Source organism: Malaclemys terrapin, chromosome 2, assembly GCF_027887155.1.
Source record: "Malaclemys terrapin pileata isolate rMalTer1 chromosome 2, rMalTer1.hap1, whole genome shotgun sequence".
Lineage (NCBI taxonomy): Eukaryota > Metazoa > Chordata > Testudines > Emydidae > Malaclemys > Malaclemys terrapin.
The window spans coordinates 2,773,327-2,799,256 of record NC_071506.1 but is presented as its reverse complement, the minus strand read 5'-3'; the positions used below and the strand labels follow the sequence as shown (position 1 = coordinate 2,799,256).

The 25,930-nt window shown below is 65.1% G+C and overlaps 2 protein-coding genes across 3 annotated transcripts; one reads left to right on the top strand and one right to left on the bottom strand.

The window, feature by feature from the left end:
- The first annotated feature begins 341 nt into the window (after positions 1–341).
- TONSL (tonsoku like, DNA repair protein) lies at positions 342–17,028 on the top strand. 2 transcript variants are annotated; one of them, XM_054021106.1, is made up of 26 exons: positions 342–414; positions 1,822–1,917; positions 4,218–4,360; positions 4,651–4,834; positions 5,441–5,570; positions 5,798–5,969; positions 6,401–6,515; positions 7,158–7,303; positions 7,816–7,968; positions 8,323–8,448; positions 9,125–9,293; positions 9,536–9,600; positions 9,780–9,869; positions 10,212–10,284; positions 10,389–10,552; positions 10,710–10,833; positions 11,152–11,924; positions 12,017–12,111; positions 12,505–12,661; positions 12,848–12,926; positions 13,410–13,711; positions 14,140–14,311; positions 14,828–15,000; positions 15,333–15,406; positions 15,699–15,832; positions 15,989–17,028. In XM_054021106.1, the coding sequence occupies exons 1-26, from the start codon at positions 384–386 to the stop codon at positions 16,180–16,182; spliced, it is 4,134 nt and encodes a 1,377-aa protein (XP_053877081.1). In that variant the 5' UTR covers positions 342–383; the 3' UTR covers positions 16,183–17,028. The 2 variants fall into 2 exon arrangements, with proteins under 2 accessions (XP_053877081.1, XP_053877082.1); XM_054021107.1 differs by having other exon boundaries at positions 365–414; positions 12,508–12,661.
- Positions 17,029–17,284: 256 nt separating this feature from the next.
- On the bottom strand, positions 17,285–23,409 carry VPS28 (VPS28 subunit of ESCRT-I). Its single transcript, XM_054018619.1, has 10 exons — positions 23,297–23,409; positions 22,482–22,558; positions 21,629–21,657; positions 21,261–21,298; positions 20,757–20,846; positions 20,186–20,291; positions 19,462–19,563; positions 18,569–18,622; positions 18,192–18,283; positions 17,285–17,704 (listed from the first exon to the last, which is right to left on the bottom strand). Exons 2-10 carry the CDS (start codon positions 22,516–22,518, stop codon positions 17,587–17,589), a joined length of 666 nt encoding a protein of 221 aa, XP_053874594.1. The 5' UTR covers positions 22,519–22,558; positions 23,297–23,409; the 3' UTR covers positions 17,285–17,586.
- Between the last annotated feature and the right edge of the window lie 2,521 nt (positions 23,410–25,930).

The following is a 25,930-nucleotide window of genomic DNA, read 5'->3' as shown; positions in this document are numbered from 1 at the left end:
CTGCCTCATGACCGGAGCCCCCCCCCGGACCCAATGGCACGGTCCGAGCCCCAGCAAGGCGGGAAGGTTCCACCTGTAGGGCCGAGCGGGGCGTGATTGCGCGGCATGCTGGGAGCTGGAGTTCTGGGCCGCGCGTGATGCGTTGCATGCTGGGAGTTGTCCCGTGGATGGATTCCCATTGCCGCCTATCAGAAGAGGGACTTTCCCTTTTGGGGGGCGGGGCTGGCGTACTCAGTTTGCGATTGGCTCTGTTTCCCGGGACGGCGGTGCCTGGTAACCAATGAGAGAACAGCGCTGGGGATCGGGGTCCAATGGGACCGGCGGGGGGCGGGCTCGGTACGAACCCGGCGCGGCGGGACGGGAGCTGGCGGCGAAGCGGGGGGATGAGCGGGGAGAGGAGCCGGGAGATCCGCCGTGAGTGCGGGGGCGGGGGATCGGGCCGGGGGGCCGGGGGTGAGTGGGGCGGGCCAGGCGAGGATCTGAGGGGGTGGGGCGATGTGTGGGGCTGGGGTGGGGGGATTGGAGGGGGGGGATGTGTGGGGCTGGGGTGGGGGGATTGGAGGGGGGGGATGTGTGGGGCTGGGGTGGGGGGATTGGAGGGGGGGGATGTGTGGGGCTGGGGTGGGGGGATTGGAGGGGTGGGGATGTGTGGGGCTGGGGTGGGGGGATTGGAGGGGGGGGATGTGTGGGGCTGGGGTGGGGGGATTGGAGGGGTGGGGATGTGTGGGGCTGGGGTGGGGGGATTGGAGGGGGGGGATGTGTGGGGCTGGGGTACTTGGGGCAGGGGGATTGGAGGGAGTGGGGATATGAGGAGCTGGGGGGATTGGAGGGGGATGTGGTGGGATTGGGGGGTGGGGATGTGTGGGGCAGGGGTGCGTGCGGTGTGGGGATCTGAGAGCTATGGGTCGGCAGTGTGCAGGACGGGAGGCATGTGGGGCAGGAGGAGGTTGGGGTGGCGGCTCGTGCAGGGAGGAATCCGGATGTGTGGGGCAGGGGGATTGGAGGGGGTGGGGATGTGTGGGCTGGGGCAGCATGTGGGGTAGGAGAGAGTGTGGGGTCAGTATTTGGGGATGGGGTCACTGAGCTGGGCCCTTGGGCTGGGGGTTGGGGCTGTGGGTGGGGGGGTGAGTGGGATGGGGAGGGTGTCAGGGTGGTGTTTGAAGGTGGGATATTGAGCTGGGCTCCTGGGCTGGGGATCCGGGCAATATTTTAGGGGGTGGGATTTAGGGTTGGGGTCCATAGTTGCCTAGGTAAGACAAAGCCCCTAATATCTGGATGTCCGGTCAGCCTAGCTGGGGCAGTGAGTGGATCGGGCTGGGGGAGGGGTGGAGATGGGTGGTCTCCTGGGGCAGGGGCAGCCCTGGTGGGTTTGGGATTGTTGTGACTGGCAGAGGGGTGTAGCTGGGACTGATGTGGGAGCTGGAGCCAGATGTGAGAGGGCAGGGCCCAGGAGCGAGGTGATGGGAGTTCACCCCCTGGGACTAGCCTGGGGGCCCTAGGCTCTGAGTGGGAAGAATGCACTGGCAGGACCTGGGTTCAGCTCCTGGTCCTGACACAAACTGGCTGGGCTACCTGGGCACGTCCTGTCCATCCTTCTCTGGGACTCAGCCCCCAGGGGCCAATGGGGCTTCCCACCTGCAGGAGTACGCAGATAGGTTGGGGCTCGTAGGAAGACCTGTCCGGAGTGACTTGCTGCCCTGTGCTGGGCGTTCCCTTGGTGCCTAGTTAGAGGGCCGACGACTGTGCACCAGAGGGATTCGGTGCTAACGGGCTGCAGCGGCGTGACCGGGCGCTGATGGTTCTTCTCCTGCCGCCCCACAGAGCTCCAGAAGGCGAAAGACAAGGCCCAGAGGAGTGGGAGCCTGAAGGAGGAAGCTGCCATTTGTAACCAGCTTGGGGAGATCTTGGCTAGACATGGTGAGTGGGTCCCAGGGTCCTGCTCCTGGTGGCTGGCTCGCTCCTGTCTGTCTCTGGTGGCTGAGGCTGACGTTGCAGGAGATGGGGCCTGGAGACGCCTTTGTCCATGTAGATTCTGGGGCCCTGCCTTTCTTGGAGGGGGGAAAATGGAAGCGCAGCTCCCCTTCCTCCCCCGCCCAGTGCCGCGTGCACTGGCCACGGATGAGGTGGGATCTCTGGGCTAGGATCGGTGTCGGCCCCACTCACCCTGAAGCAGGTCACTGGCCCGTCTGATGCCCCGTCTAGCGCTGCCGGTGCGTGCTGTTTCAGGAGAAAGCGGAAGGCGGGTGGTGCTGTGCAGTGTGGGCGGAGGGGATTCCGTCTGGCCCCTGGTGGTGAGCACGGGGTCCCGTAGCAGGATGTGCGATCGCCCCCCTTCAGGGCCATCATTCCAAAGTTAGTCACTGTGAAATTCCCTAGGCTGTTTTTTGGCCCCGCTGCTCTGGTTATGTAACGGAAGCCGGGTAGAGGAGGGCGCCTGGCCCTGGGAGTGGGGCTGGGATGGCCCTTGGTTCCTGGGGAGTTACGTCCAGAGGCTGGAACCAAACCCGAGGAAGCTGTGTCTGCCACACAGCCGAACTTCCCCCTGCCGGTGGTGCTGGAGGAGTGGGGTTGGCGACCAGGCCCTCCATCCTGGAGCTTTAGGCTCGTTTAGGTGCGCTGGGCCCAGGTCATGGAGCGCCTCGAAGATCAGGGCTGGGACGCTGAGCTGGACTCTGTTGTCCGGGAAGCCAGCGGAGGGAGCGAAGGACGGTGTGAGTTGCTGGTGGGCGCTGAGGAGACACGGCAGCGTTCTGTATTTGCTGGAGTTTCTAAGTGCTGGAGGCTTCGTGCCCAGGCGTACCGCGTTGCTGGAGCCCAGCGGAGAGTCAGTGTAAGGCCAGGAGGGACAAGCAGATTATCTCATCTGGCCACCAGCACCTGCGCACTGACCCCAACAACCGAAACAAGGCCAGTGCACCACAGGAGGCTAGGCTGGTATGGGCAGAGAACAGGAGGGGCCGAGCAGCACCATGGCCCAGATAATCCTGGCAAGTGGAAAGTGAAAAAACCCCCAATGTCCCTGCCATGTGATTGGGGGGGAAATTCCTTTCTGACCCATGTGTGGTGATCAGTCAGACCCGGAGCATGTGATCGGAGCCGGGCAGCCCAACCTTGTAGCGCGAGACTCAAGGAGCTCTATTTGTTGGCTTAACGCAACGGTTAAGGGGTGACTTGATCAGTCGATAAGTACCACACGGGGAGCACACGCTGAATAACGGCTCTTCAGTCTAGCAGAGGAAGGTCTAACGGGATCCAGTGGCTGGGAGGTGAAGCGAGACACATTCACACTGGAAATAGGACATACATTTTTGACAGTGAGGGTAATTAACCACTGAAACAATTTACCCAGGGTTGTGGTGGATTCTCCATCGCTGCGTTTCTAACAGCTCTGCTCTGGGAAAGACTTGGGGGCAGGGCTCTGGCCCGTGTTGCACAGGGGGTCAGCCTGGATGGTGACACTGGTCCCTTCTGGCCTTGGAATCTATGAAGAGGAGGGAGCCCAACCCCCCCCCCCCCCAGAATACGTTGGGAGTGGATAAAAATCCCTTCCTGACCCCTGCAGATGACCATCGGAGACCCTGAAGCATGAGCATTAGGAACATAAGACAAACTGGAAGGGTCCCCAGGGCTGCCAAGCCCTGCCCCCATCATCACAAACAGCCCCCTCATACAATCACACTCAGAATTTTGCCCAGCTCTCTCTCAAACCCAACAAAGTTGTTTGTCCCTCACAACTCCTGGTGGGAGGTGGTTCCAGAACCTCCCTCCCCCTCATTGCCAGGCTGAACTTGTTCATGGTCGTTTGTTCTCAGGCCAGCATTGTCCTTTCGCTTCCGTACCTCTTCCCCCTCCCTGGGGTTTACCTGCCCGGTGTATTACCAGAGAGTAAGGAGATCCCCTCGCAGCCTTCTTTTTGCTGCACTAACCAAGCCAGGCTCTTCCAGGCGCTTCTCCCGAACCAGGCCCTGCATTCCCCTGACAAGCCGAGTCGCTCTTCTCTGCCCCTGGTCGTTTGAATTCACCTTTCGTGGCCGTGAAACTGTACTCGGTATTCCAGATCCGCTCTTCCCAGTGCTTTGTACGGTGGCACGAACACGCCCGTCTCTCTACCGGAGCGACCTGGTTAGCGCTGTGGCTAACGAAGCAGGTGCTGCCTCCCGCCTTGGGCAGCAGGCTCGCTTCTCCCTCAGCCCGCCTCCTCTCTCTGTTCCCGGCAGGGCGCTACCGGGAAGCGCTGGAGGAGCACCGCCAGGAGCTGCGGCTCCTGGAGAGCGTGGAGGATGTTCTTGGCTGTGCCGTGGCCCACCGGAAGATCGGGGAACGCCTGGCCGAGCTGGAGAACTACGAAGCTGCGCTGAAGGTAGGAGGGTGGGGGCTGATTGGCTGCGGGAATGGGGATGGAAGCTGATTACCTGCAGTTCAGCCCCCCTGAAGACTGCAGTGTGGGGGCGGTGGGGGTGCAGTGGGGCAGGGATGAGGCGGGAGAATAGCTGCAGAGGTTTAAAGGGGAACACTGGGGCACGTGGCGGTAACCCCTGAGCTGTCAGCCCCAGAGGGCCCAGTTCAGAGCCAACCTGGATCCCCAGGGCTTGGGGGTCTCACGCCGCCCCTGGTTCTCCCCGATACCTGCTCACAGTCCTGCCCCCTCAGCACCAGCGCCAGCACCTGGCGCTGGCCCACGCCCTGTCTGACCACACCGAGCAGCAGAGGGCCTGGGCCACCATAGGCCGCACCTACATGTTCGTGGCTGAGAGCGGCCAGGTGGGCGAGGCGCTGCAGGAGGCGGAGCAGGCCTTCATGAAGAGCTTGGCTATCCTGGAGGAGAAGCTGGAAGGTGAGGGCCTGGTGGGCGCGCGGGGCTGGGAGCTGCAGGGCACAGAGCCAGAGCAGGGGGGTGGGGAAGGGCTGCCGGCTGGTGACTTGGAGCAGCCCCGGGAGGAAACGCCAGTCAGGTGCCCCCGTGACAGCCTGGCAGGGTGATACCAGTACCCACACTTCACCCATTGTCCCCACACCAGAGCTGGGATCCCCCGGTCCCTGAGATCCATGTCCTCCCTGACCCACGGACAGAGCCTCGGGCTTTCGTCTGGCCTGCCAGTCTCCTTGTGCCAGTTTGCAGGCCAGGCCCATGGCGCCAGCTGCACCTTCCTGGTGCCTGTTTGACAACGAGGGACTGTGGGATATACAGGGGCACTTTGGGGCCCTCCAGCCCTATCTGACCTCTTAGTCCCGCACCAGGGCTCAGGCAGGACTGTCCTGTCACTCCCGCCCCTTCCCTTGGGAGATGATCCAGTCAGCCAGAGGCCGATGTTTCCTGGCACTCAGCCTGGCTCTTTGTGCCACCCCCTGGGCCCTGGAGCTCCCGCCTGGCAGATCCGGGTGGGTGAGGACGGGGATGTCTGGAGCCGGCTGGGTAACGGGCTGGCTCTGGGTGTCCCAGGGACGGTGCCGCAGCGGGAGCTGAGCGAGATGAGGGCCCGGCTTTATCTCAACCTGGGCTTGGTCTACGACAGCATGAAGGACCAGGCCAAGTGCAACTGCTACATCAAGAAGAGCATCTTCATCTCGGAGTAAGGCCCTGCCCCCTTCCTCTGCAGACCCGCCGAAGGCCCCTTTCCCGGGCAGCGCGTTTCCCCAGGATTCAGCCCAAAGCCCTGGCCCACCCTCTGTGGCTGCCTGTGGGGAGCCCGCTGGTTGCTGTGGCTAAGGGGTGTGGCGGGCGGTGTCAGGGATTTCCTGGGGGTGGCGGGGGTGACCCCAAGTCGTCGCTGGCCGTGACCCCATCCCCCCCCTCCAGGCAGACTCGCCTCTACGAAGACCTGTACAGGGCCTACTTCAACCTGGGCAACATCCACCTGCGGGAGGGGCAGCACTCCAAGGCCATGCGCTGCCTGGAGCGGGCCCGGGACTGCGCCCACACCATGAAGGAGAAATACCTGGAGAGCGAGTGCTGTGCTAGCATCGCCCAGGTGAGTGCAGGGGGGGGGTGCCTGCAGCCCCTCCGCCCCCATGTGGGGACCCCCTTCCTCGTCCCGTCTGCCTCCCAGCAGCTGGTCACACTCCGTGGGCAAAGGGGCAGCTCCTCTCCCGCACACCAGCAGGGGGCGCGCGTTCTCCTGGGGTGGCTCTGAACAATTGTACCTCCTGGGGGCTCATCTGCCCCCTCCCCCTCTCTGAGCCTGGTGCCCCAAATTTGAAAATTTAAATGAATGGAGATATCCCATCTCCTAGAACTGGAAGGGACCTTGAAAGGTCATCGAGTCCAGCCCCCTGCCTTCACTAGCAGGACCAAGTACTGATTTTGCCCCAGATCCGTAAGTGGCCCCCTCAAGGATTGAACTCACAACCCTGGGTTTAGCAGGCCAATGCTCAAACCACCGAGCTATCCCTCCCCTTGCAGGTGCTCCTCAGCCTGGGGGACTTTGTGGCCGCCAGGCGCTCGCTGAAGAAGGCCTATGTGCTGGGCTCGCAGCAGCCGCAGCAGCGCGAGAGCGTCCACAGGAGCCTGCGATACGGTGAGGGCGCCGGAGCCGCGAGCCCCTGAAACACGGAGCTCAGGGCCGGGCTGCAGGGACTGGGGGGGGATCCAGTCTCCTCTGCAGCCGGCCTAGGGGGATCTCCTGGGGGAGGCCGGGGTGTCTGCTCCCCAGGGCTCAGCACTGAACTCTGCAAGCCTGACCAGGGCTGGGAGCCCTGCGGCTCTGGGGGCTTGGCCCCAGGGGAGATTCTCGGCTGGGCTGCCTGACGGTCGGTACCCGGCCCGGCCTCCTCCCCTCCAAATCCCCGTGCCCCAGCGCCAGCCCCTCCCACTCCCCACAGGCACGCCCAGCTTCGAGGCTGGCACAGGCCCTTCCTACCAGAGGGTGACCTCCGGGGTTCCTGGTAAGTCCCCGACGTGGCCCCCCAGCGTCACCACAGGCCACCTGCTTTCTGTGACTGACTTCAGCGCCAGCCCGGGTGGGGCTGGGAAGGAAGCGCAGCAGGTGCCCGGAGGATGGCTGGTGTCCCATAGGGTGAGGGGGACGTTGGTCCCCGGGCTACCCACCTTCACCTGTGGATCCCCTGCCTGCCCTGAGCCCCTAGGGGGCGAGGCCTGCCCAGGTCTGCCGTCCCGCGCCCCCGGCACAGGCAGCTCACGCTGCCGGCCTCTCTCGCAGCCCTGAAGGTGAGCCGTCTGCAGGAGGCCCTGGAGGAGGCGGCGCCCGCCGACCCGCAGGCAGCCCTGGGCCTGTGCGAGCAGCTGGGGGACCTGTTCTCCAAGCACGGGGACTATCGCCGGGCTGTGGAGTCCTACCAAAGGCAGGTGGGTCGGAGCTGCCCGTGCCCTCGGGCAGGACAAGCTTGCCCCTGGGCTGTGCACCCCGTGCTGGCGGGCACTGTGCCTGGGTAAGGGACTGGTCTGCACTGGGGCTCCCCCTTCCTCCTAGCCACGTCTGGTGAGTGCAGGGGGGTGCCTGCAGCCCCCCCCCCCACGTGGTCTGCAGAGGCCCCCCTGCCGGCCACTCTAGATTCATGTGGGGCGCAGGTGGCAGCAACGGGGGCTGGGTGGGGCGGGGTGGCGGGGCCAGAGGAGTGGGGGCAGGGCTGGAGGAGCGAGCCCGGGGCTGGGCTGATTGGGGCGGGGGAGGGCAGGCCAGGGGGAGCGAGCCCGGGGTGGGGTGGCGGGGCCAGAGGAGTAGGGGCGGAGCGGGGCCGGAGGAGCGAGCCCGGGGCTGGGCGGGGCTGATCGGGGCGGGGGAGGGCGGGGCGGGGGAGCGAGCCCGGGGCTGGGCGGGGCGGGGGAGGGCGGGCTATAGACAGTCTCTCTCCGGGCAGCTGCGTTACGCCGAGACCCTGCGGAGGCCTGAGCAGGAGCTGGCTGTGATCCACGTCTCCCTGGCTGCCACCTACGGGGACCTGAAGGAGCATGGCCGGGCCGTGCAGCACTACCAGGCCGAGCTGGCGCTGCGGCGCGGGAACCCACTGGAGGTGAGGGGGGCAGCCTGGACTGTGCCCAGAGCCGCTGGCTCTGCTGTGCTTGCCCAGTGGGAATCGCCCTCGGCCCATGGAGACAGAGCCCCCCCCTTCCCGTCCTCGCCCCCTGCTGGGCCCGGGTCCCCATTGCTGGGGTGGGGGAAGCTCGGCTAGCAGGCAGGGCCTGGCTAGGGCCCTACGTCTCAGGGGCAGGCAGAAGGGCCAGGGTGGCAAAGGGCTTTACCTGCCCCTGCTGGCAATGGCCCCGGTTATCCATGTGCCCCCCGGCGGGGAGGGGAGGAGCAGGGGGCCTGGGCTGGTGGCCGGCGGGCTGAGCCCAGCCCCTGACCCGTTGTCTCTGCGCCCCAGGAGGGGAAGACCTGGCTGAACATCGCCCTGGCCAGGGAGGAGGCCGGCGAAGGCTACGAGGCGCTGGAGCCCTGCTTCCGGAGCGCGCTGCAGTGTGCGGAGTGGGCCGGGGAGCCCAGGCTGCAGGTGATGGGGGGAGGGACCTGAGGTGCTCTCCAGCGCAGACTCCAGTGCTCGTCTGCAGCGCCACCTTCAGGCTGGGCAGCTGGCAGCGCCCCTCTCAAGGTCCCGCAAGCCTGGGACTGAGCTGGGCATGGAACCCAGGAGTCCTGCCTCCCGGTCTCCTGCCCTAACCACTAGACCTCACTGCTGGGGCCGGCTGCCAAATGCGTCACTTTCCGGCCCACTCCTGACACCCCCCCCCCAAACATGCAGCTTGTCCTGGCTGCCCCCCCTCCTCGCTGGCACGTGCCCAGGAAGAGTCTGGTTAGCCCCCCTACCAGGGAACGCTGTGTCTCCCTTCACCCGGGAGCCCAGGCTGGACTCAGCATTGCAGAAGCCCTGGGGGTGGCTGGAGGGAAAGATGTGGGGTGCTGGGGCTCTGAGCTGAAATGCGGCCAGTGCAGCTGGGACTGGACTTGTGGGGAGCCCCACATAGCCAGCGTCCCCCCGCCCTCACTTATAGCCCTGCCTGCTGGGCCGGGGGGGCCTGGGAGCTGCCCCGATGGCCAGTGCCCCCTGCCCTCACTGCAGCCCCCCCTGCTGGGCCGGGCCAGCTTCCCACCCCCAGCCAGGGCTCCTGCCTCCTCCCCTGGCCCCCTTCTGGGGCAGGGGGATCAGACCATCTCCCTTTGTCCCCCAGCGGCAAATCCTGCGACACCTTCACCCCGTGCAGCAGAAATGGGGGTGCCCCGAGGCCCGCGACACGCTGGCCAGGCTGCAGGGCTGGAGCGCAGCCGGGGACAGTGACGAGGAGGAGCTGGGGGACAGCGAGCCCCTGGAGGAGAGCGACCTGGAGCTGTCTGAGAGCGGTGAGTGGGCGGGGGAGGGGAGGGGCAGGCAGGGGGGTCCCGGGGAGTCGAGGCCTGGCAGGGGAGCAGGGCAGGAATGTGGTGGGTGGGGCTGTACCCCGCATGTACCTTGCATGGCATGTGGGGCCCCGGTCTGCAGGGTGGGGGGCTGTATTGTAGCCGGCTTCCCCCAGCCCCTGGATCGGCCCCCGGCCCCTCCCCCCACCCAGCGCTGCAGTACCTCACCCGGGCCTGTGTTCCAGATGGGGAGGAAGACGACCTGGACGGCTACAACAAGAGCGTGCCCGGCCGGCGCCGGATCACCAAGGTGAGGCCGGGGCCTGGGGGACCATCGCTCCTGCTCTGTAATCGGGAGCCAGGCTGAGACCCCGCGGGGCTGGATCCCGGGTGGGGGCGGGGCTGCGTGGATGTCAGGGGCGATGGGGCTGGCTTCGATCCGGGGCCCCTGGGCAGTTCTGATCCCGGTGCCTCCCCTCGCCCCTGCAGTGGAACCGGCGGAACGACCGAGGCGAGACCCCGCTGCACCGAGCCTGCATCGATGGGAACCTGCGCCGGGTCCAGATCTTCCTGGAGCAGGTAGGAGATGGTCCCGGGTCGCAGGCACCGAGCCCCAGCGGGCCCCTTCCCTGTCGGCCCGCAGCCCCTGGGGCGGTGCCGGGGGCTGGGCAGCCCCGGGGAGCTGGCTGGCGCTGCAGAGCCCCTTCGGACCGGCCCCCCACGTTCCCCCCCCAGCAGTGGGCGCGTTTTAGCAGGGGCTGAAGGGATCCCGCTGGCGATGGAAGTGCTGGGGTTGGCGTGTGGTCCCGGGGGATGGGCAGGTGCACTGGGGAGAAGGGGGGTTCACAGCTCTCCCCATCAGCACTGCCAGCCTCAACATAACCCCCATGCCTGTTCATGTCTCTTCCTTCCTGGTGTCAGGGTCACCCCCTGAACCCGCGGGATTACTGCGGCTGGACGCCCCTGCACGAGGCCTGCAACCATGGGCATCTGGGTGAGTGAGGGGGGGCAGTGGGTGGGGGCGGGAAAGTCTGGGGCAGGAGGCCAGAGGGGCCGTGTCACCGCTGCCTGGCACTAACTGCTGGCTCCTGTGCCCAGAGATCGTCCGGCTGCTGCTGGAGCGTGGTGCCTCCATCGATGACCCCGGGGGGCCGGGCTGCGAGGGGATCACCCCCCTGCACGACGCCCTCAACTGCGGCCACTTCGAGGTGGCGGAGCTGCTGCTCCAGAGGGGTGCGTCGGCGGTGCTGAGGAACGCCAAGGTGAGGGCAGGGGCTGGCACTGGGCTGGGCACACCCTGCATGGCTGTAGGGTGTATATGTGGGGGCAGTGCCCTGGCTCCTGGGACCACGCTGGCAGTAGCGTCACCCTGAGGCCCTGCCTGCAGTGGTGCCCATGGCCTATGTCTCGCCCCCGCAGGGCCTGAGCCCGCTGGGCACCCTCCAGGAGTGGGTGAGGATGTACGGCAAGGACCTGGACCAGGAGACGCGCCAGCGCTGCCGAGCCATGGAGCGGCTGCTCAAGGAGGCTGTGGCGGGGCGAGGTGAGGCCAGGCTGGGCAGGGGGGAAGCTGAGGGGCGTCTCCGAGGGGGCAGCATTGAGTGGGCACCAGCCCCAGCCCGCTCTTTCGTTTTCACTCGGTGCCCCTGGCTTTTCTGCTGAGCCCTCAGCGCAGCTCCCAGACCCGCTGGCAGGGGGTGGGCTGGAGTCCCCTGCCCCTGTCCTCCTGGGGACCAGGATGGTCCCAGGGGCTGCCTTTCCCCTCCCCCGTCTCCCTGCTGTGCTCCGCAGCCCCTTGCTCTCGGGGTGTTTGGCCCTGGATTTGGGGGCCCCGCTCATGGGGTCTCTTGTCTCCCCACAGCACCCAAAGCGGCCCCGCCCCCCCGGGACACCCTGCCCAGCCAGCTGTTCGATGCTGAGCTCTCGGAGCCGCTAACCCTGCGCCCCTCTGCTCCGGCCACACAGCCCCGGAGTGGGGGCCCCTCCAAGAAGCCCCCCGCGCCCTGCGGGCTCCCCGGTCAGCATGGTGGGAAGGGGTCAGAGCGAAGGGCCGAGCAGGACGACTGCATGACCCCGCTCCGCCCCGTCAAGAAGAGACAGCGGCTCCTGTCCCAGAGGGCTCTGGGGGAGGATTGCCGGATGCCAGGGTTCCTGGCGCAGGAGGAGCCTGAGCTGCCCACCCGCGGCGGTGGCCAGGCAGAGTACGAAGCGGCCATCCGTAGTGTGGGCAGCGCCCAGTCCTGCCTGGGTACAGAGCCGGTGCCGTCCCAGGCCCCTGCCAGGCCGGCCCTGATCCCAGCAGACGAGTACGTGGGGGACGACTGGCTGGAGGACGACCTGGGGGCGAGCCGTGAGCCCTGCAAGAGGAGCCGCTGGGGCCAGGGGGAGTCGGGCTCGGACTCTGGGGACGCCACAGGGCCCGAGAGTGACGGCGGGGCCCCCCGCCCAGCGCCCCCCCAGAGGAGGAGGGCCCGGCAGAGCCGCCTCACCCAGATCGTGGACAGAACAGTGCTGGGCCGGTCCCGCGGAGCCTGCGCCCTGGGGGCCCCAGAGACAGCCGCCCCCCTCACTGACCTGAGGCCCACGGACGGCAGCCGAGCCAATGGCCTGGGAGGCAGTGGAGAGGCCCCACAGGTGAGGTGCCTGGGGGGTCCGGCTCACAGCGGGGAGGGGCGGGGTACCCTTGGGGTGTCCTGTGTGCCTTGACTCCACTCTCCTGTCCCCAGCTCCCTTCGCTGTCTGCAGCCCCTGCTCGGCCGCCCCCCATCCGAGTGCGGGTCCGGGTCCAGGACAACGTCTTCCTTATTCCCGTGCCCCACAGGTGAGAGCCAGCTCGTCTCCTTCCTCCCGGTCTGGCCCAGTGCCCCTGGACCTCCACCCCAGCCCCCTGGGGCAGGGGGGCGGGTGGAGTCTTGCCCCCTCCAGGCTGAGCGTGGAGCGGCATTAGCAGCACCATCCAAGGGGTCTGGCTCCCAGGGAGCTGCTGGGGCCCATCCCCCTGGGGCGAGGGGTTGGCCATGGGGGTCAGGTACTCGGGGTAACACCGCTCTGAGTAGGACGTGATTCCCCTCCCAGCCACCGATGAGGGGCTGCCCCATGCCTGCCACACCTCGGGAGCCGGGGGCAGGGGTGAGCCTGGGGGCCCTGGTTCCGGCTGAGGTGCCCGATGGCCTGCAGGGGGCGCTCTGCCTCAGCCCTCTCCCTTCACTCGCAGCAGCAGCGAGAGCCGCCCGGTGGCGTGGCTGGCGGAACAGGCGGCCCAGCGCCATTACCAGACGAGCGGCCTGCTGCCACGGCTCACCCTCAAGAAGGAGGGGGCGCTGCTAGCGCCCCAGGATCTCATCGTGGACGTGCTGCAGAGCAACGAGGAGGTGAGCAGGGGGCGTCCGAGCCAGCATTGGCGCCTCCTGGGTTGAGCCCACGTAGCTCCCCCGCAGACCGCCGAGGGGGGCGTCGTGGGGCCCGTCACCGTGGCGTCTGGGCCCCTGCTCGTTGGTGCAGAGGACTGGGGGTTCGGTGCCCATCCTGTGCCAATGGGGCTCTCCTCTCCCTTGCAGGTGTTAGCAGAGGTGCAGTCCTGGGACCTGCCCCCGCTCGCCGACCGGTACAGGAAGGCCTGTCGCAGCCTGGCCGTGGGTAAGAGGTGCCCCGGGGACCTTGCTGGCCATGCTCTGGGTGGGCGGCGGAACCATCGGGCACAGAGGGATCCAGGTCTCACTGGGGTTTGTAGGGCCCCAGGACGCCCCCTGCCCTGTGTGTGGGATCACATTCTGGGGGTAGAGTGGGAAGGACGGTCCAGTGGGCAGGGCGCCAGCCTGGGATTGGGACCCTGCTCCGCAACAGTCTCCCTGTGGGGCCTTGGGCAAGTCCCTCAGTCTTTGGGCCTCCGGCCCCGGCTGTGGAAGGGGGATCAAGGGGAGGTGCCCTTGGTCGCGGCCGACCCCCATGCGATGCTGAGGGGGAAGGGAGATGCCCTCGGTCGCAGCCGACCCCTGTGCAGTGCTGGGGGCTCTCTCTCCCTGGCTGCTTGCTGTGAGTCCAGGGACCCTCAGCAGCAGTTCGGGCCCCCCAGTGGGCCTGAGGCAACCTGCCCTAACCTGCCCTGTCTCTGCGTTGCAGGCGAGCACCGGCTGCTGCTGAAGATCATGGAGCTGCAGGAGTCGGGCCCCTCGTTCAGCGCCTGCGGCCTCTCGCTGCGTCAGCCCCACCTCACCCCACTCCTGCGCGCCCTCAAGCTGCAGACCTGCATCCGGCGACTGCGGCTGGCTGGGAACGGCCTGGCCGACGGCCTCGCCACTGAGCTGCTGGCCACGCTGGGCACCATGCCCGGCCTGACCCTCCTCGACCTGTCGGCCAACCAGCTCGGGGCCGTGGGGCTCCGCACGCTGGTGGCAGGGCTGCCCACCCAGACGGCCTTTCAGGTAGGGCTGGGGGCATGTCCAGCATTCTCCCCCCTCCTCCAAAGACTGGGCTGGGGGGAGGGCGCACGTGGCGCATCCAGCCCAGGTGTGGAAGGGGCCCTGACTTCATGCCTGAGCCCTAGAGCCCCAAGCAGGGGCTGGGGACCCCCGAGCTGCCCTCCCTGGAGCTCCAGGGGGAGGCCCCCTCCTGGTGCCAGGGAGTCTGCCCCTCGGGCCCTGGCAGGGGAGGCTCTGGGGGTCACTTAGGGGAGGGGGCCCACGTGGGGGGCTCTGCTCCCACTGTCGCTTCTCCCCCGTGTCCCTCAGCAGCAGGGTGGTGCAGCCCCCTGCCCATCTGATGGCATTGGGTGTGCGGGGCAGACCCCAGAGAGTTGGGGGTGACCCCTGCCCACCCAGCAGCGCTGACCCCTCCCCCCCCATCCTGCCAGAGCCTGGAAGAGCTGGATCTCAGCCTGAACCCCCTGGGGGACAGCAGCTCCCAGGCCCTGGCCTGCCTGGTTCAGGCCTGCCCCGTCCTGACCACGCTCCGCCTGCAGGCCTGCGGCTTCACTGGGGCTTTCCTGCAGCACCACCGCCTCCTGCTGGCCAACAGCCTGAAAGGTACGTGGCCTCCTGAGCAGGGGCAGGGCACTGGCCACATGGCAGAGGCCACTGCTAGCCTCCACGTGTGCCATAGCAGAGGTATCTCCAGGCTAGAGACCCCGTTAGCCCCAGAGGGACTGGGGGGAGGGTGAACAGCTCTCAGCGGGGGGGGCTCTGTCAGTCCCATCCCAGCTCTGCCAGTGCCCCTAGGTCCTGCCCCACAGCTCCCCACTACCCAGCCCTGGGCTCCCCCACCTCTGCCAGAGCCACCCAGCCCTGGGCTCCCCCACCTCTGCCAGTGCCCCTCAGTCCTACCCCACAGCTCCCTGCTCCCCAGCCCTAGGCTCCCCCACCTCTGCCAGTGCCCCTCGGTCCTGCCCCACAGCTCCCTGCTCTGCTGTTCTTTCCAGTCCTGGCCTGTAAGTTTTGCGTTACGCAGCTGCAGACAGGGCCTCGGGTGAGCTCCCCAACTCCCTTGCCCCGGCCTTGGAGGCTACAGGCTCACGGTTACCTCACTGGCTCTCCCTGGCCCAGGAGCTGTGCACCTGAAGACCCTCGCTTTGTCCCACAATGCCCTGGGCTCCACCGGCCTGGAGCTGCTGCGCGGGAGCCTGCCCTGCGCCACCCTTAGCCAGCTGGAGATCGGCTCGGTGGCTGCCCGGCCGGAGGAGCCTCTCATGGAGCCGGTGGTCAGGTACCTAACGCAGGTAATGGGCCCCAGGCCGGGTGCAGGGGGAGTGGGGGCTGCTGTAACCCTTCACTAGCTCCAGGAAGTGCAGCACTGCGCGTGGGACGAACATGACTCTGGCCAGGGGCCTCAGCCCCCACGGTGCAGAGGCACAAGGTCCCTCTGTGGGGCTGAGGCGGATCATGCTGTCCTTCCTCGGGAGCGTGACCAACTGGTGCTCCTGGTTCTCTGGGGCCATGGGGATCTCAGGCGTTCAGCGGCTCCAGGCCTTGGCTTGCAAGGAGGGTTTAGCCTCTGCCCTGTTGAGCTGGGCTGTAGCTTTGGGATCAGTTCCCCTCTGTTCCCTTCCAGGAGGGATGTGCTCTCACCCACCTGACTATGTCCGGGAACCACCTGAGTGACGAGGCTGTCGCCGAGCTGGCTAGGTAAAGGCCTGGGGGTTTGCTAGGGGGCGGACGGTTGTGGGGTATGGGTGTGCCACTGCCTGGGAGGGGCTGTGATGTGGAGCTGAACTGGGAGCCTGAACTCTGAGCTTCCCTCTGCTGGGTCCTACCTGGAAGTGACGCCCCTCCCCCCCCGCCGATCTCCGCCTGGGGGCCTGTGCGCTGCTGGGTCCGTCCCTGGGGGCCACGAGTGGGCAGGGCTGTGTGCAATGCATTGTGGGGAGAAGAGTGAGGCTGGGGGCTGTTTGGCTCACTTGTTCCCTCTTGGCCCCAGGTGCCTCCCGGTTTGTCCAGCTTTGGTCTCGCTGGATTTGTCTGCGAACCCGGGGATCACCGTTGTGGGCTTGCGGACGCTTCTATCAGCCCTGGGGGAGAGGAACCAGGGGCTCCGCTACCTCAGCCTGGCAGGTGAGGGTACGAAGGGTTCGGGGGGTCCCCGAGGGCTCCAGGGAAGGGTCCTGCTTCCAGCTGATAAAGGGACGCTGGGGATCACCCAGCCTGACATCCCTGGCCCTGGGTCCTGGATTCCCTACGCTGGCACAACGGCCTCTTTCCTTCCCGCAGGCTGCAGCGTGCGAGGCCCATTGGACAGCACCACATGGGCCCGGGTCTCCGCCGACGTGCGTGAGTTGAGACTCTGCAGCCGGCAGCTGAGCAGGAGCGACCAGCGGGGCGTGGGCGAGTCCTGGCGCAGCCCCGCAGGCACCTCGCTGTGCGCAGTCACGCAGCACCACAAGCTGTTCTGCAAGAGTGTGTGATGGGACCTGCTTGGCTCCTCCCTCAGCCAGCCCTGGAACCGCACAGCTAGCGGGACGCACGCGGGAGGCCGAGTGGCCTCTGGCAGAGGGGGTGGCTGGCGGGTAGGAGGAAGAAGCACTGGAACTCAGCCCTGGCCCATGGGGAGAGGGTGCAGGGACCTGGCTGCTGGCGCTCATCCTGCCTTCTCCAGGTGCCTGGCACCTTTGCAAGCTGAGAAGGGAGCTCCTGGTACCATCTTATGCAAAGGCAGCAGGACCCTGCACACTGCCGGCCGTGTGCTGGGATCAGTGGAACTCCCTGCAGATCAACAGCCTCTGCTGTGTCCAAAGGAGGCAGCGAGGTACCTGGCCTGCACTGCTCCCAGAGTGACGGTGGGAATTCCTAGTGCACCGCACGAGAGATCACTTCGTCTCCCCCAGCCGCTTTCACGCCGGAGTAACGGAACCCTGGGGGCTGGGTTGTGTTTTTTCCTGGCACAGCCACTGCCCTGGAGCAAGGTCTGAAGGTCACTGCCTGGGGAAACCAGCATCTAAGACTGACTGAGGCCCTGGGGCAGAAGGCTCCCCCGCTCCATTCCTCTGGGAGCCTGCCTCGGGGTGGGGGGGTGTTAATATTTTATGTCCTCTTTAATAATCTTTCTGTAATCCAGTCCTGGGGGAGGTATTCACACTCACCCCAGGCTGCAGGGGTTCTGGCCCCACCCTTCCACTGGCCCCTCGGGCTAGTTCAGACATTACAGGTTATTTATTGACTGTCCAGTGCTTTCCTGGGAGCACAGGGCCTGCTGCTCACGGCCGGTGGGGCATTGATTAACCATGGTAAATAAAGTGCTGCATTCCACCCGCTCTGGCCTTGGCTGCTCCGCTCACAGCTCCCCACCCACAGGGTGATGCAGGGTTTCTCTGTTACACAAACAGGGCTGTGGCTCTCCCAGGGAGCAGGACCCTCTCCCCCTCCACCAGGCCAGCTACTCCCTGCTCTTTGGAGCCTGGCAGGTTCTGGTTCTGCCCCTGCTGCAGTGCCTGGGAAATGTGACCCAGCTGGGCTATTGTCTGGTCCCTGCATCAGACCCCCGCGCCAAGCACCACACCACACACGAGCCGCAGCGTGAGGGGCTTTATTCACGCAGGTTTGTACAGATCTGCCCCCTGCTCGCAGACCAGGCAGGGCCTGCCTGTGCTCCGGCTGGAGGAGCACCATTCACACGGACAGCCCCAAGCGCTAATGCCCCTCCCAAGGGGGAGGGGCGGGGGACAGCATGGACAAACCCCACCACCCATGACCTCCTGCCCCCAGCACCAGCCCAGAGACCTGCCCTCCAGTCCCCGCCTGAGCGCTATACGTGCAGCGGGGCTCTCAGAAGGGCAGCTGGACCCACCAGTCCAGGGGGCGCTGGGCCGGGCTCAGGAGTGCAGGAAGCGGTTGAAGGCGTTGTAGGCCGATTCCAAATCAAACACCATCTGGCGCACTTGGGAGTCATCCAGCTCGTCGGAGGCAGACATCCCGCTCAGCGTCTGCAGCCTGCCAGGGAAGAGTCAGAGGGGGGTCCAGCCAGGAGACTCCTCCCACCCAGGGCAGGAAGAAGGTGCTTCACAAGGTGACGGCTGCAGCCGGTGCTGCACTAGCAGGGGCCATTAAAAACAGACCCAGCCCTCTACAGCGCTGACCTGGGGAGAGCCAGGATCTCCCTAGGGCTCCTCCTGCCCAATGCCCAGCTGGGCCAGAGGAGAAAAAGCATAACATGCCCCTGGTCGGAGCCACGGCTGGCAGGGCTGGTGCCACAGATAGTCTTACCATGAGCCCAACCCCGGGGTGCCCTGACCTCCCACGGCATAGGGAGTGCCACAAGCCTGCCTGCAAAGCAGCCCTCCTCAGCCCGGTGGGTGGAACCGCCCTCTCAGTTCTGCATAAGACCCACGGGGGGCAAGGCTGGGTCAGGCCCCCCCATCCCCTCTGCTTGAGCGAGCAGAGATAGCCACAGAGGAGGGGCCCAGGGAGCCATACTCACCACTGGTTCACTTTCTGTCGCCCCTCGAAGTCAGGGGGCAGGTTGCTCATGCGGTTCATTGTCTCCATCAGCTCCCGCAGGTCCGGCTGGATCTGGGGGCACAAACAGATGCAGCCTGAGCCTTTCCTGCCCCAGGCCCCAGGACTGGCTGGGAAAACCCCACCCCTCAGGCCAGGCAGGAATCTCCTCTCCACGCAGCCAGGTGCTGATCCCGTCCCATGGCAAATAGCTTGGCAGAGAGTCACAGCCCGTGGCCCTGCGGGCTGTTCCCCTTCCCTCTCCTGGGCCCAGGAGGAGATGGCTTGCAAAGCCAGCCAGGTTGCAGGCTCCAGGGAGAGTTCTCAGGGACTCAGCCTGGCTGTCTCCCCCAGTCTCACCTCATCCATGGCTCGGATCTCCAGGCGCAGCTTATCCATCACCGTGATGAAAAGCTGGAAGAGAGAAGAGACACCTCAGCAAAGGCCTGGAACCCTGGGGAATGGCACCTGACAACCCCAGCCCTCCTAGGACAGCCCCCTGAGTGTGTGTGTGGGGGTATGTCTAATGGAGGCTGGGGAGGCAAAATCTTCCCAAACCGCTCACCACCAGGGTGGAGCAGGAGGGGGACAGTGGCGGATTTGGGGCCCCTAGAAAAATCTCCCCCCACCATGGCCCTGGGGCTGGAGGAGCTCTCACTCCCTACCCCCCCAGGGTGTTGGGGGAAGGGGGGGGACACGGACAGGGCTGGCAGTCGCCTAGGGCGCTAACATTTGGGGGGCGGCGACCACGGCAGCTGGATCTTCAGCTGCCCCGGTTGTCAGCAGTATTTCAGGGGCGGGACCTTCCGCTGCCTCTGTTGAGGGCAGCATTTTGGAGGCGGGACCTTCCGCTGCCTAGGGCAGCAAAAAAGCTGGTGACGCTCCTGGGTATGGAATGGGGCGGGGCCATGGGCAGGGCTGCAAGTGGAAGGGATGGAACAGGGGAGGGGCTCCAGACTCAGAGCTTGACCCAAGCAAGGGATAAACTCTCAGCCCCAGCCCCACCCACGGGGGCAGAGAGGCCAAGCTCTTAGCCCTACCCCACCCAGGGAGCTGTGAGCAGGGGTGTGGCCTTGCCCCTAAGAGGCAGACCAGGGGACTAGCCTCCCCAAGGGGAAGCTTCACCCGCCACCCCTGCCCTTGAGAATTGGCCTGTCTAGACACGCAGGGCAGGCTAGACCCGGCTCGGCCCCAGAAACACTGGGTACAGGCATTACAACGCACGCAGCCCCTCGCCATGGGCGGGAACGTACAGAGACGATGTCGGCAATGCAGCGGTTCAGGTTGCCCTTGTCATCCTTGATGGTGATTGGACGATCCTCCTTGATCCTCTCCATGGCCAGCGGGCAGTCGAGCTGCAGGAGATAGGACAGTCACCCCAAGCCCTGGGGAAGCTCGGCATGGGGGATGGGAGGGTCACAGCGAGCCCCGGGAGAGCTCGGCCCGGGGGACAGGGATAAAAACCCCAAACAAGCAACATTTCCCTGGGAAAGCTTCCAAGCACGGGACGGGGGTTCCACACCCGTGCTGACCTGGGGGAGGGGGAGGAGAGTACCTTCAGTGCAGGCCCTGGTCAGTAAGCTGGGGTGTGTGTGAACTCACTGCCTGTCTGTAATCCAGGCGAACCGGTTAGAGTAATTCACCACTGGAACAATTTGCCCCAGGTCATGGTGGATTCTCCAGCACTGACTATTTTAAATCCAGACTGACTGCGTTTCTAACAGCTCTGCTCTGGGAATGACTTGGGGCAGGGCTCTGGCCTGTGTTACACAGGAGGTCGGATGGGATGGTCGCACTGGTCCCTTCTGCTCTTGGAATAAACGAATCTATGCAGGATTTCTCTCTTCCCCCTCTGGCGAGTGGAGTCTAACCCAGTCAGCAGCGGTAAATCTAGGACCGCAGCCCCCTGTTCTAGGGGTCCCTGAGATTCTCATCTCAGTACCCCCATAAGCTGGAGTGCCAGGGAACTTAACTCACCCGGAACTTGCGGCAGAATTCATCGATGGAGCCGATCTCGGAACCCTGCACCTGTTTGAAGGCAGCTTTGTACTGGACCAGGAGCCGGGAGCAGGCTGCAGTGTACCTGGGGCGGGGAAGAGGGTACGGAGTAAGAACAGCCGCAAACAGCCAGAGCTGCTGATGCCAAGCAGGAGGGGGACACTGAGGCTGGGGACATAAAATAAGCAAGCAGCTTCCTTAGGAGGAGATGAGTTCACCCACATAACTGCCCCCAGGGCAGGGGAGCAGCCCCAAGGCCTGAAACTGGAGACCCCCTCCGGATGGAACAACACTGCCTGGCCCCAGGAATGGGAGGGGGGCATGAGCCAGGGGGGATTGATCAGCTGTTTTGATGATTTTCTGAGCCCCCCCCAGAGGAAACATCCCCTCCCCAGCGTGTCTCCAGGGTCTTGGGGAGCAGAAGTCACTCCGCTCCACTCAGTAATGACGCACCCAGAGGGAGACATCCCTGCTGAGGAATCCCATGCGCTCGGCTCCCCGCCAACCCAGGAGAGTCCAGGCTGGAAAGAAGAGCAGGGCCAGGACTCACTCGTTGGGAGAGACACAGTCCTTGATGTAAGCTTTCTCCAGAGCCTGCATCGTCTTCACCACCGCAAACAGCTCAGCCATGTTATCGTACCTGAAACCAGAGGGCAGAAGCCTGTGAGGGCGCACAGGCCGCGGCTGCCCCGCCTCACACCCTTTGTGATACACCCCCTCCCATGCCCCCAGGAACAGCACAAAGGCTCTAGCGCTTCAGGGCCAAGGGGGACCACTCGCTTTTTCCAGAGATGACATTTCCACCTACTCCTTCTTCCTTGGACACAGCCTGCACTGGCCAATGGCAGAGACAGGACAAAAGGGCTCTCGGGTCTTTTCTGGCTTGGCAGGGGCAGGACACCAGAATAGAGAGCTCCCTGCACCGTCAGCCCCAGCATCTTCAGAGCAAGAATCTCACTGCAGACAGCAGCTCGAGCTCCCGGTACACGCACGCCAACACAGAACTGCGTGCACGGGACCCACAGGAAACCCATTCCGCTGGGGATGGACTCACTTTTCTCGCTCCCGTGCATTCTTATACAGCTTCACCTCCTGCAAGGACAGCAGACACACACAGCACGTCAGGCAATGTCTCAGCCTCTGAACTGAAATCTATGCACACAGGCTGGGGGTGGGGGGACGGGGACACAGCTGACAGATATGGAACCTCCTGCATCCTCTCCAAGGGGCAGAGGAGACGGGTTCCAGAAGAACCCCCACTGGGATGGAGATTAGGGGCTGCCTGGGGTCCCTGGATGCCCCAGGACTGAGGGGTGTGCATCCATCTGCAGAGCACAAACCCAACTTACGCTGGAAGGTCTCTCTGCCTCCTGTGCCAGAGACAGAGCAAGGAGGGGACACGACAAGGCACGTGCTACTCACCTCGTACAGTTCCGGCTTATTCCCTGGGGCTGAAAAAGAGGGAAACCCGTGAACAGCAGTAGCCCCAAGGGCTTTCCAGCCATTCTCACAATGACACTTCTTCCTGGTCACCCTGTGTTACGTAGGCCAGTGTGGCAGCTCCTCACCCCTCTAGCTACTGGGCCAGTGCTACCCAGGAACCCTACGACCAGCCTCAGGACCCCAAAGGCCAGCAGAGACTCTTCCAGCCCTGCACCTCCTGCTGGCCACCAGCCATTGCTCCAAGCCCGGGACCCAGGAACAGTCCAAAGGGGAGAATCACAAAAATCCAGCCCCCTGCACCGAGGTCGGGCCGAGACCATCCCCGACAGGGGTCTGTCCAGCCTGGTCTGAAAAATCTCCAGTGATGGGGATCCCACAGCCCCCCTGGGCCGCCTGGCCAGAGCTTAACTCCGCCGAGAGCTGGACACCCGTTCCCAAGCTCTAACCGAGCCCTCGGTGGCTGCCCCTTAGGCCCATTGCGGCCCGTCCTAGGTGCAGCGGCCACGGAGAACCAGCCTTCCGGGAGCTGCAGAAACCTCCAGGCGGGCGCGGGCCAAGTGCGCCCCACACACAGCCCTGGCAAGGCCCCTCGCTCCTGCCCCACAGGTAGCTTCGGGGGGGGGGGGGGCAGACCCATTTCACGCGTGTTCTCCTCCCGACCAGGGCCGGGCCTGGGGGACCCTGGGGGCCGGGCCGGGCCGAGCGGGCACTTGGCGAGCGCGGCGCTGGCTGGAGCCAGCAGGGGAAGGGGCGGCACAGCCGGGCCTAGCCCGCGGGAGCGCTGCGGAGCGGCCGGGCCCGTCCCCTGCCCGGGGGTCGGGGTTCAACTCACCTCCCAGGCCGGGAGCCGCGGGGATCCCGTGAAACATCCTGGCGGGCGGCGGGCGGGCGGCGCTCCCCGGGGAGCCTCTGCGGGGCAGAGAGACGCGTTAGCGCCGGGCCTGTCCCCAGCCCGGCCCGGGACCCCAGCCCGGGACCCCAGCCCGGCCCGGGACCCCAGCCCGGCCCGGGACCCCGGCCAGCCCGGGACCCCAGCCCAGCCCGGCCCGGGACCCCAGCCCGGGACCCCAGCCCGGCCCGGGACCCCGGCCCAGCCCAGCCCAGCCCAGCCCGGGACCCCAGCCCAGCCCGGCCCGGGACCCCAGCCCGGGACCCCAGCCCGGCCCGGGACCCCGGCCCAGCCCAGCCCAGCCCAGCCCGGGACCCCAGCCCAGCCCGGGACCCCAGCCCAGCCCGGCCCGGGACCCCAGCCCGGGACCCCAGCCCAGCCCAGCCCGGGACCCCAGCCCGGCCCAGCCCGGGACCCCGGCCCAGCCCACCCCAGCCCGGGACCCCAGCCCAGCCCAGCCCGGCCCAGCCCGGGACCCCAGCCCAGCCCAGCCCGGCCCAGCCCGGGACCCCAGCCCAGCCCAGCCCGGCCCAGCCCGGGACCCCGGCCCAGCCCAGCCCGGCCCGGGACCCCAGCCCAGCCCAGCCCGGCCCGGGACCCCAGCCCGGCACCACGGCGAGGGGCGCGGCCAGCCCCGGCACACCCCGGGGGGTGACAGCCCCGGTCCGGAACCCCGGGCCCCCCCAGCGACCCCACGGCCCGGCCGCGGGTAACGAGCAGCTTCACCCCCGCGGGGTCCGGCCGCCGCCCCGCCCCACCTGCCGCGGCCGGGCTCCTTCCTGCGGGCCGCTCGCTCGCTCGCTCGCTGCCTGGAAAATGGCGTCGGCGCCCCTCGGGCGCTCGGGACTCCACTCGCCGGGCCTAGCGGCCCATCGGGCGCTCGGGGCTCGGCCCGGCTGCCTGGGGCTCGGCGGGCGGGGAGTGGGCGGGGCGCGGCGCGGCGCGGGGCGGGGCCTCCGTGAGCGAAGCGGGACAGGCGCGCGCGCGCTGGGCGGGAAGGGGGCGGTTCGAAGGCGGCGTCTCGAGGACAGCCGAGAGCCCCGCCCCCTCCCCCCGACCTGACGGGGAGGCTGCCCGGTCGGTCCTGCTGACCGGACCCGGTTACTGGGTCACCAGAACCCGCGGGGGAGACGCCGCGTGTGGGAGCCCGGCCTGACGCATGTCTGACCGGGCCGGGCTCCAGCCGCTCCCTGCACCGGCTCCGCAGCGCCCATTGGCTGCACCTCGGCCGAGGAGCCCGGCTGGCGGGGAGCTGAGCCGGCCCTGACCTGGCTCCCGGGCCCCTCCCTGCTCGTTAGCCCCCCCCGTCCCTCCCACACGGCCGATGGAAAGGCGCTGACGGTATTGTTGGTCCCACCGTGATCAAAGGGGGACGAGCCGCCGGCTAGGCCATGGGAGCCACCAGTGGAAAAGTTACAATCTGCTACGTGTCGCCCTGTTCGTCTGGAGCATGCGCTATAAACGTGTGAGCGCTGCCGCTCAACCCTGTCCTGTTCTGGGCGATACCCCCCGACACATTGCCCCGGATGGGCCATCGACAGGCTGGACGGACGGTACTGATGCCAATCAGCTGTGCGCTGAACCCATTGGGAGAAGCCGGGGGCTACCTCTGGGTCAGCAGGACATGCCTGGACTCCAAGAGCTTTTCCATGCCCGCGTGCTGCAAGCTTGGTTTGGTTTGGACAGAGGATGCACAAGTCATGTGGCAAAGGCTATAAAAAGGCAGCAAGGAGCCTGGTGGCACCTTAAAGACTAACAGATTTATTTGGGCATAAGCTTTCGTGGGTAAAAACCTCACTTCTTGGGATGCATAGAGTGAAAGTTACAGATGCAGGCATTATATATTGACCCATGGAGAGCCGGGAGTTACTTCGCAAGTGGAGAACCAGTGTTGACAGGGCCAATTCAATCAGGGTGGATGTAGTCCACTCCCAATAATAGATGAGGAGGTGTCAATTCCAGGAGAGGAAAAGCTGCTTCTGTAATGAGCCAGCCACTCCCAGTTCCTATTCAAGCCCAGATTAATGGTGTTAAATTTGCAAATGAATTTTAGTTCTGCTGTTTCTCTTTGAAGTCTGTTTCTGAAGTTTTTTTTGTTCAATGATAGTGACTTTTAAATCTGTAATAGAATGACCAGGGAGATTGAAGTGTTCACTTACTGGCTTATGTATGTTACCATTCCTGATGTCCGATATGTGTCCATTTATTCTTTTGCGGAAGGACTGTCCGGTTTGGCCAATGTACATGGCAGAGGGGCATTGCTGGCACATGATGGCATATATAACATTAGTGGATGTACAGGTGAATGAGCCCTTGATGGTGTGGCTGATGTGGTTGGGTCCTCTGATGGTGTCACCAGAGTAGATATGGGGACAGAGTAGGCAACGAGGTTTGCTACAGGGCTTGGTTCCTGGATTGGTGTTTCTGTGGTGTGGTGTGTAGTTGCTGGTGAGTATTTGCTTCAGGTTAGGGGGGTTGTCTGTAAGCGAGGACTGGCCTGCCTCACAAGGTCTGTGAGAGTGAGGGATCATTTTCCAGGATAGGTTGTAGATCGTGGATAATGCGCTGGAGAGGTTTTAGCTGGGGGCTGTATGTGATGGCCAGTGGTGTTCTGTTGTTGTCCTTGTTGGGCCTGTCCTGTAGTAGGTGATTTCTGGGTACCCGTCTTGCTCTGTCAATCTGTTTCCTCACTTCCCCAGGTGGGTATTGTAGTTTTACGAATGCTTGATAAAGATCTTGTAGGTTTTTGTCTCTGTCTGAGGGGTTGGAGCAAATTTGGTTGTATCTTAGGGCTTGGCTGTAGACAATGGATCGTGTGATGTGTCTTGGATGGAAGCTGGAGGCATGTAGGTAAGTGTAGCGGTCAGTAGGTTTCCGGTATAGGGTGGTGTTTATGTGACCATCACTTATTTGCACTGTAGTGTTCAGGAAGTGGATCTCTTGTGTGGACTGGTCCAGGCTGAGGTTGATGGTGGAGTGGAAATTGTTGAAGTCCAGGTGGAATTCTTCAAGGGCCTCCTTTCCGTGGGTCCATATGATGAAGATGTCATCAATGTAGCGCAAGTAGAGGAGGGGCACTAGGGGACGAGAGCTGAGGAAGCGTTGTTCTAAGTCAGCCATAAAAATGTTGGCATACTGTGGGGCCATGCGAGTACCCATAGCAGTGCCACTGACTTGAAGGTATAAGTTCTCCCCAAATCTGAAGTGGTTGTGGGTGAGGACAAAGTCACAAAGCTCAGCCACCAGGCGTGCTGTGGCCTCATCAGGGATACTGTTCCTGACAGCTTGTAGTCCATCCTCATGTGGAATATTGGTATAAAGTGCTTCTACATCCATGGTGGCCAGGATGGTGTTTTCAGGAAGAACATCAATGCATTGTAGTTTCCTCAGGA